The sequence below is a fragment of the Limanda limanda genome, chromosome 18 (genome assembly GCF_963576545.1).
Source record: "Limanda limanda chromosome 18, fLimLim1.1, whole genome shotgun sequence".
NCBI lineage: Eukaryota > Metazoa > Chordata > Actinopteri > Pleuronectiformes > Pleuronectidae > Limanda > Limanda limanda.
The window spans coordinates 14,808,195-14,817,683 of NC_083653.1; the positions used below are offsets into that span (position 1 = coordinate 14,808,195).

At 42.8% G+C, this 9,489-nt stretch overlaps 1 protein-coding gene across 1 annotated transcript; it reads right to left on the minus strand.

Annotated features, from left to right (window-relative positions):
• Positions 1–1,194: 1,194 nt before the first annotated feature.
• Positions 1,195–9,262, minus strand: LOC133024900 (echinoderm microtubule-associated protein-like 1). Its single transcript, XM_061092063.1, has 7 exons — positions 9,100–9,262; positions 4,430–4,630; positions 3,528–3,657; positions 2,666–2,761; positions 1,963–2,003; positions 1,728–1,754; positions 1,195–1,469 (listed from the first exon to the last, which is right to left on the minus strand). Exons 1-7 carry the CDS (start codon positions 9,260–9,262, stop codon positions 1,195–1,197), a joined length of 933 nt encoding a protein of 310 aa, XP_060948046.1.
• Between the last annotated feature and the right edge of the window lie 227 nt (positions 9,263–9,489).

Below are 9,489 nucleotides of genomic sequence, written 5' to 3' on the forward strand. Positions count from 1 at the left end.
GCCAGAGCAATTTTGATTGCACCTTTAGATGTATAGTCAGTTGTCGACCTGATATTTATTCAGCTCCTCTAAGGATCATCTTGTGTTAGTTGGACTCTCAGAGGCAGTGGAAAATGTGCGGCTCAGAGCTCGATTATTTGCCTTGTCTTTATTTGACTGTTTATCCAAATGAAAAGGTTGTGGCACATGAAACGACTTTCAGCAGTTTCCTGTTCATCCCAGCACTCATTCGCTCTGTGCCCTGCAGTCCCTTTGTCAAAGACCGCTTTTCAGAGAAGGGCTGATTGGACTGACTCTGCCAGGACTTTTCATTAAAGCTGCTTTTAGACACTTAAGTCACTTAAGGCCGGAGAGTTTCCTGAGAAGGGGATGTATGTGACAACGCACATGTCTGAGTCAGTTACTTTCTAGAACCTTCCCTGGCATTCAGGTTAGGGTGGGGGGTGAGGGGGTTGGGTACCAGCTTCTGCCAACTTACAACGCCAACCCTTCACATACTGTACAAACACACACACACACACACACACACACACACACACACACAGTCACAGCAGCAGACAGCATAAAATAAAGTCATCCCGCTTGTGATCAGAACACAGTTGTTTATTGTTTTTTACTGAACTAGGAGCATTTTAGGTGAAGGTAAGATTTAACATTGACTACAAAACTGATAATATCACAGCAAGCAGGTAGGGAGATGGAGACGGAGATGGAGAGACACACAACCACACACACACACACACTCACACACAGATTCCCTCTTACATCACACAGTCAGTGCTCAAAGACGACTACAGACAAAGAAACATCCGTACAGCCAGACAAAGTGAAGACTTGAACACAGAAACACTGAAACAAGATACAGGAACTAACATGTGAGAAACAGAAACTACACAGTGCTCCTTAAAGTTTTCACACTACCCTGAAAATAAATATGAATATATATTAATGCCATAAAACCCTGTAGTGACTCATTTAATTAATCAGACTTGTTAATGGGAATGTGTGGAGATGCTGTACTGTAGATCTCAGAATGTAATTATAATCAATTTGAACTCAACGTCTTGTTTTTCCAAGATTAGAATCAAGTCTTCACTTGCAGTTTCTGTTCACATGGTAAATTGAGGCTTTAAATAATTATTATGCGTAAAATTAATGACAAAGTTGGAGTAATTCTATCTCCATCCTCTCTCCTCAGTAACAAATCTGAAAGTAGTGGCTGGGTGACTTAATGGGGCTCTTGTGGCTGGACGTGTCCTGGTGCGTGCTCTGGCTGGTCGTAGTCTTCTGCAGGTTCAGGGTCAAGGACGGGGTGGACCTCCTCTTCTCCGTCTTGCCGCCCCCCCTCGCCTGGGGGTTGCCAGGCCCGGCAGCGGGCCCGCTGCCGCCGGGCACCTTGGACGCCGACTTGGTGGTCTCAGAAGATCCAGTCTTTCTTGCTTGGGGGCTCAGATAGATCTGCATAGTCACTAAGTGAAGTGGTGAAGTGAGGTGTGGAGGTGGTGAGTGAAGAGACCGGAGAGGAGGGGAGGTGTGAGGGCAGATAGAGATGGGGTAACACAAAAAAAGACGTGAAAATAAGGGCGCAGGGGAGAGGAAGGACACGCAAGTCATGGTGAGATGTGAGGAAAATGAGGCACGAGCATAAAATAACAACTCAAAAACAATGTTCTCAATTTTACATGATGTTATAGATGATTTCCTGTATTGTCAGGGGCGAAGTCTACCTTTGCACTGTGTCACACGTCTGGTTCCTGAATCCAAGATAATAGAAAACATGAGATTAGTTTACATTCAGCAATTCCAGACTTCCTTTGTTCTTATGTCTCGACACATCTCCTCTATGGAGGCTCGATCAGCAGCTGTTTCACATTCCTGTTATGAGGCTGCATGCTGCTAGTTACAGGAGGGAATATTAAATAAGAACCAACTGCAGAGAAGCAGAGACGGTTTCTCTCTTACCTGCACTTACTGCATCCTCCTTAGTCAGGCTGCTGCTGCTGCTATAATGAGAAAGAGAGAGAGACAGAAATACTGAGTGTCTGTAAATCTGAAAAAGATTTCAACAGGTGAAATGCATCATATTGGATAAAGGCTAAGCATGAGAGCATCCGTTGAAACAGATAAGGAAGACGTATTCATGTTAAAAATTTTAACTTAGTACTTGAAAAGGTTTACATCCTATAATGTTCAGGAAACACATCCTCAAACTCTACATCGCTGCAGCTCCTCTTTTCAGCCTCTGTCTGAAATGTGTGTTTTTAGCTCCTGTCTCTCTTTGACAAAATTGACAAGGCATTTTATGTGCTTCATTTTAAGACTTGAAATACTGCAAAGTTTCACAGGTCTGAAGAATGAATCTTCATCTTACCCATATATATTGGGATTGTAAATAGCCATGATTTATTTTAGAGATTTGATTGGAACCTGATCAGTCAGGAATAACTGAGCTGCCCCAAAATCAATAGAAAATTGATGTACATCGATCGCTCACAAGAAGTGAATATGGGGACATTTTTATAGCAACAGGACGAGACAATGAAGGATTTTAAGACGGTGAGACCATATCCTGAAACACCAGTTAGCTTAATAGACAGAAGATAACAGGCAGTTTTACTTTCACTGGACATTTAAGTTTTGTGTAAAACGGAGAAGAGCTTCTCACCATTCCTTTTTACATGAGGAGGCTGCAGACGAGGGCCGTGATTTGGGCGTCTTACATGGGCTGTCCTTCACACTCCCAGCTGGGCTCTTCACACCACTGGAAGGAAAGGAACGAGCACTGTAAGATCATGGCTCTGTATATAAATATACACATTATCTCTATATATAGAGAGAGAAAGAAATGGAGAGAATAAGAGAGTAGAGTCAGTCAGTCGTCATCAGCAGTGATGACGACACCTCCCCCCCACATCCTACCACTCGATGGACATTCTTAAGTGGATGGAGATTTAACTCTCTCTGTGCAATCATATCAGCGTCCCCCAGATATCCCAGCAGCAGAGGCACGTTCAGATTCCACAGAGAGAAGCCATCACACTCCCTGGCTAATGCCATGTAATGACTGTATCATTCCAAAGGTAATTGAGAGGAAGAGAGGTGCCATAAATGGTTTCCTGCTTTATTGCTTTGAAATAAAGGCGAGTGTTGGAATAATTATTGAGAATCAATCCGGGCTGAGGTGAGGAGGGTGAAGCTGGAGAAGCTGAAGTGTGAGCTGCTTCATTTAACAGTTTTACATTAAGAGTGTACACAGAGGCTTCTTCATTGTTGTGTGTGCGACTGGGATGAGATGAATACCAGTGGGATTATTATTCCAACATGAAATCAATCAAACGTTTTTCTATTTTTGCTTTACTGTGCAAATCTTGATAAAGATAATGTATATTTTTTTAAAAGATTTCTCTTAGTAATAGTGATTAAAGAATAGATCAAGATAAACAACATTAACTTCTGTGTGGATAGGAGAGAGTCTCATTAGATCTTATCACAGCCTGATGTTTGGACACTGTGCAGTGATGTTTAACCTGCGAGGGGGTGTGGGGCTGTAGTTCCTGGCTGTGGAGCTGGAGGGCAGCGTGGAGCTCTTCTTCAGGGAGGCAGAACTCGTGGAGACCATGGGATGCCTGGAGGGCAGAGCCAGAGAGACTGGTCTGGCTGTGGGGGAACACACAACATGTTGGGTGATGAATGTGTGTTAGTGTATGCTGCTGAGGATCTTATGAATAGTCTGTTTCACTCTTCTGCCAATGTAAAGCCCTCTGCGATGTCGATTCTGAAAAGTGCTCTACAAATTAATTGTATTATTATTAATGTTATTGTTATTATTATTTTAGCGTGTAAAAGATTAAATCTTATGTTCGTAGGGATTGTTTTTACTGCTCTGTTTGTCGACTGAACAAATTAGACCCATTTTGGAATTTGAAATCATTGGAATTGGATTGTTTACACATGTTTCTATACATACATATGAAGCAATTGTATAAGAACAACACAATAAGCTAATTTAATCTTCTGGATTCTTTCCCAGATATTTGTCTGTTTTAGGTATAAATCCCATCAGTCAGATCCTTCCGATTTCAAAATACTGCAAATTTTTGTTTAAAACAAATCTTTTACTATAACTTATTTCTTGTAATTGTTTTTATGTACAGTGAAAACATCATGTTGGTGGGGATGATGCACTGACAGCTAAAGTAATTGTGATTATCCAATCACGCTGAGTGACTTTGCTCTCATTCAGGTGGATGCACTCGCAAAACAATGAGCGTAACCGGTTTAACTTATTCTTCTGATGAAAACAACAACGACCCACTAAAAAAATCGATGTCTTCCAAATAAAGTACAGGTCTACAAAATAAAAAACTGCTGTCCACATCGACACACAACACGGATACAGACAATCATCCACACACAGATCTTGGCTCACCTTTACCACCGGGCGCCCTCCTGCCAGCAGTGGCGGCGGCGGCAGCAGCCTGGTGCTCCTCAGAGATGTTGAGCCTCTTGAGGACGTCAGACAGCGCCATCTTCAACAGCTGGATCTCATCTTCCTGCATCTGCATCCTCTGCTCCAGGTAGGTCAGCCGGTCAGCCACATCCAGACCACTGGCTGCTGAGCTGCGGTCATCTGGAGGAAGAAGAGAAAACAGCATGTATAGGTGTTAGACAGGTAGGTCGGCAGGAAGGAAAGAAAAAAGGAAGGAAGGAAGGAAGGAAAGTTGATGGATGGATAGATGGATAGATGGATACATAGATAGAGGGATGGATAGATAGATAGAAGGATAGAGGGGTGCGTGACATGTTTGAACCAGGACAAAGCTTTTCAATGATATTACATAAGTGATAACAGGGTTAAAGAGGGTGACTCATCCATTACCTGCGTCCAAATCATCTCTCATTGTATTTCAATTAACAGATTTCATATAGCAAAACAAAGGGGGCTGACAAAACAAAACAGGAAAGACCCTGTAAACCAACCGATGCTGCAGAGGGTGACAGTTACACACACACACACACACACACACACACACACACACACACACACACACACACAAACACACACACTCACACTCACACTCACACTCACACTCACACACACTCACACTCACACTCACACACACACAGACACACACGCACACACAGGAAGGGAAAGTTGCCAAGAAAGTGAAAGAAATGAATATGCAAGTGACTCATAGTGAAACCACACCATGGTTTGGTACGAGAAAATCTTGAGCTTCGAAAAAAAGTAATCCTCCTGCCCCCATTTCGCTGTCTGCTCTTTTAAAACCTGTAATCTTGTGAAGGAATATAATAAAACATAAGAATATTACTTTTCCTCTAAGCCAAATATTGGTTCAGCCTGAGGCATTATCCGCTGGATGAAATGCTACCATGCCATAAACGCTGTTGTGTGAACAAAATATGAAAAGGAATAATCAGAGAAAGGAATAAGCTCTTTAGCATCTTCTGTTCATGTAGCAGAAATCGTGTTAATGAGGTCACGGCACAGCTGGACACAGCAGATTATCCACAGTGTCAATACACAGCAGCGTGTAAACAAAGGCACATATGCAAAACACTCAGTACCAGATAAACTTTCTCTTTCCACACGCATTAATCATCACCAGCGACAGAAACAATAGTTCAGAGGTTGATACCATGGGAGACTCTGGAAGTCTGTGAGGGGTCAGGGGTCCTCTGATGGCCGGACGGGCCTTCCACCATTGCTGCCACCGCCCCAGACGTCTTCCTCCTCTTCCTCTCCTCTCGCGAGCACAATCTCTTTCCTCCTCTGGCCCCGCTCAGATACGCTGGATCTCCCTCCATCTGATTTTGATCCACTTGCCTGTGTCCACTAAGATCTCATCTCATGTCACACACACACAAAGGGATCTTCCTTTCTGGTCTTTCACCCGCCTCTGTTTACAGCATCCAAGTCATCTGCCGCAGGAGATGAGGTGACTGATGATTTGATCCTCTCACATTTCCTCAGTGGTCACCCCATACACTCTGGACGCAGTGATGTGTATGACAGGGCTTAAAGCTCCTCTGCTCAGGGTGTGTGCCTTGTATAAAGGTGGGGGTGGGGCTGACAAAATGCTTAAAAACTCAGCAGTTCAGGCTAAATTGTCTGTGCACGTGTGTTTGTGTGTACTTCTGTGTGGTTGTGTGTGTGTGTGTGTGTGTGTGTGTGTGTGTGTGTGTGTGTGTGTGTGTGTGTTCAGACTATGATGATAATCCCTCAGACTGAGCCTCTTTGACCCAGCCCCCCACACACAAATCCCATGTCAGAGTGAGACACAGAGAGGAAACAGTAATAAACCTATGGTGTGGCCTGTTCTTGTGACGTGTGGTTGTAAACATCTTGTTCAGCCACAGAGACTCAGAGGTGACAACACGTCAGTGACAGTGAAGATGAGGCAGAGGCAGAAAGAAAAAAGCAGGTGGAAGTTATTCCCTTGTGTTTTTTAGCTGAAGTTAATTACGTAAGGGATCAGATGCATGTTCTTTAATTGTGTATTTATTTATTCATAATTTATTAAACTTTATTAAGTGCATCTTCAAGTATACTGCACAAATGGTCCGATGGTAATGGACTAATGGTTCAAATAAATGTACAAAAGTAAGGTACAATGGCATAAATAGGTAAGATCAATAGTAACCTCTAGTTATTAATACAATTTTAGATTGAAGTATTGGACGAATGGTAAAAATAGATTGATACAAAAGTAATGGATAAACGGAAGTTTATCAAATATTAGAAAACACTTTATTGGACGTGTTCTTTTGTTATTTGGTCTAGGTCCCATCTGCTAACATGGAAGAGGCAGGCCTTTATGGCCTGTAATCAAGCCACCCACCAGGGGGCTTCACTTTCGGGAAGCGGTCTTTATAAACAGTCTGTAGTTGAAATTAATGGTTGTGAAATGGATAAATGATGAATAAATGTAAAGTATCTAAAATAACCATAAGTCAAAACGTATCGCAACACACCACCATTATTATATCTCAAAAAAGCCTCTTATTACGTCTCCAAACGTGCTGTGAAATGCATGTTCAAACTGATTCATCCTCCCTCCCTCTATTCCCTCTATAAATCTGTGGAGATATGAGTCTTTCCTCCTGACAGGCAGCGATGATCAGCTGTGGACTGGGGCTCTAATCGGCAGAGCATGCAGCTGTAATCTGTCTCTCATGGAGAGTTGTGATCGTGTAGGCCTGTGATTTTTCTGTGTCTCCTCTTGTCCTGGCCGTGACATCATCCTCGTGCCACCTCCACACACCCCATATGGGATTGGGATTAGAATAGCACATAATCCCGCTGCTGTAAAAGGGAATTAGCAGCCCAAAGCTCAATCACTGCACTAACTCATGCTACACAAAGGGAAGGCAGGCTCCCCGGATACCTTTCATGCAAATGTGAACACGGACACACACATGCTTTAAGTCTATTTCTGTGCCTGTGACTCACACACTCACATTCACACATGTGCACGAGAGTCAGGGCCGCAGCAGCAGCCCTAAAAAATAGCATACGCCTGTTATAGATGTTGGCTAAAATGAAAATACATCGCAGAGAAGCAGTGGAGTGTTTTAATCTCGGCTCACAGATGGTGTTTCTTGAACGAAGACGCAGCATCTGTCTGCTCACATCAGCACAACGTGCACGGTGACACACACGGGCCACGTGGGCACGAGCAATCCTTCACTTATTAGTCCACTGATACTAATATCCCCGGGGGCACAGGGGGCAGTTCCCCCCTAAAATCTGCTCGGCCGAGCCACATTCCACACACCCACACACTGAGGGCGCCGCGTGTGATGCATCACACAGGTATGCAGGACTGCAGCTTAATTTAACCTGCCTGTTCAGTGCTGGTGTTAAACAGCGGCAGAGAAGACAGATGGATTTACACCCAATGCATTTCGGGAGGTTGTGACTTCCGTGATCTCAATTAAACCCGGATTTGTACAATAAATTGTCAGTCGGAGGTTCTTTCGTGCTGTGTGAGTCACATTTTCTGTGTTAATGGTATATATATTCCTCCAAGACTCACCTGTCATGAAATGTTGGAGATTCATTTATTTTTAACTCACCAAACCCTTAAAATCTGTCTATTTCTTGAAAATAACATGCCCACAACCAATAGAGTAAATCTCTGCAACCACAGGCTCTATATTAAGTATAGTAATATCGGTAGTATCAGTATAAGTGTTGCAAGGTCAGAGTAAATGAAGACGAAAAGCAACATAAATGAAAGATTTCATGTCTGGTTTTTATAGAATTATAGAATGAAATTACTCAGTTGGAACCCAAAACCTTAAGTAATCTATTGCAAAACATCTCAATTTAATGGGGGCCAAATTTAATTTGAATAAAGTGAAGCAGAGGAAAGTCAGACAGGTTCTAGTAGAGATGTAATCTCCAAAATGGCCCAACTTTAGCACCATGCGTGCCAGTTGAGATTTCTCACTTTAAAACTAATTTATTTTCAATTGTGTGTCGCTGTAAGTGTTTATTTCATCTTATACAACAGTTTATGCTGTATAAGCTCCCTGAATACATCAACAGCTCTGTGTGTCGGGCTGCCAGTGACGCAAGAGCTGCCAGTGACAATATAACTTAGATCCGTTGAGTTTTTTTCTGCTGACAAAGCTGAAGCAACATAAATGAATCTGTTTAGAAGTGTATAAACCACAAATGGTTATACATTCATATAGAGAACTATACAAGTTTAGCTCCGTTTTTTTTAATAGTATCAGGTTTTTGGGTAATTAAACTTTTTAAGCTTAACTTGTCAATGCTTGGATCTAACAAACTTATAGAGTGTATATATTATATAGTTAATAAATCTGCCTAATAAACTTACATAATAATCATCACCATAACAATAATAGAATGTAATTTGTTTGCACTTTCCTAAACAGTGTTACAAAGTGCTAACAAGCAAAGGTAAAAAAAATAACAAAACAAATGGAAACAACTCAATAAATGCAAATCAAACATTCCAAAAAGAGAAAGCTTTTAAGATGAGATTTTAAATAATAAAAAGTTCAAACCGTATGTCTAACATCTAATGCCACTTGGCCTTGTACCTGTCATGAAGTCGGTGTCCGGTGCCAGCAGTGAGTCGCTGTTGTAGCTCTCCTTCAGCGAGGGCCTCCTCATCAGGCCGTGATCCGTCTCCTCCATCCCCAGGCCCTGGTCCACCAGCTCCTCCATGAGAGCGTCCCCCTCCACCGCTGTGCCCGCCGCCATGGTCCCTGACACACTCCGTCGGTCTTCCTGAGTTAGTGAGCCTCAGGCTCCTGCTAAGCCTTGTACGCTTCACTGCTGAGATAATTCACCTTCCCTAAACCACCGGTGGACACCACCTCTCCGTTTCCCTCCCTCCCTCTCTGTCCCCCGCTGTGCAGGGAGAGGGTGATGTCACTCAGAGGACAGATTAAGGACCTGTAAGCCATCTGAAGCTCAGGACAAGACTA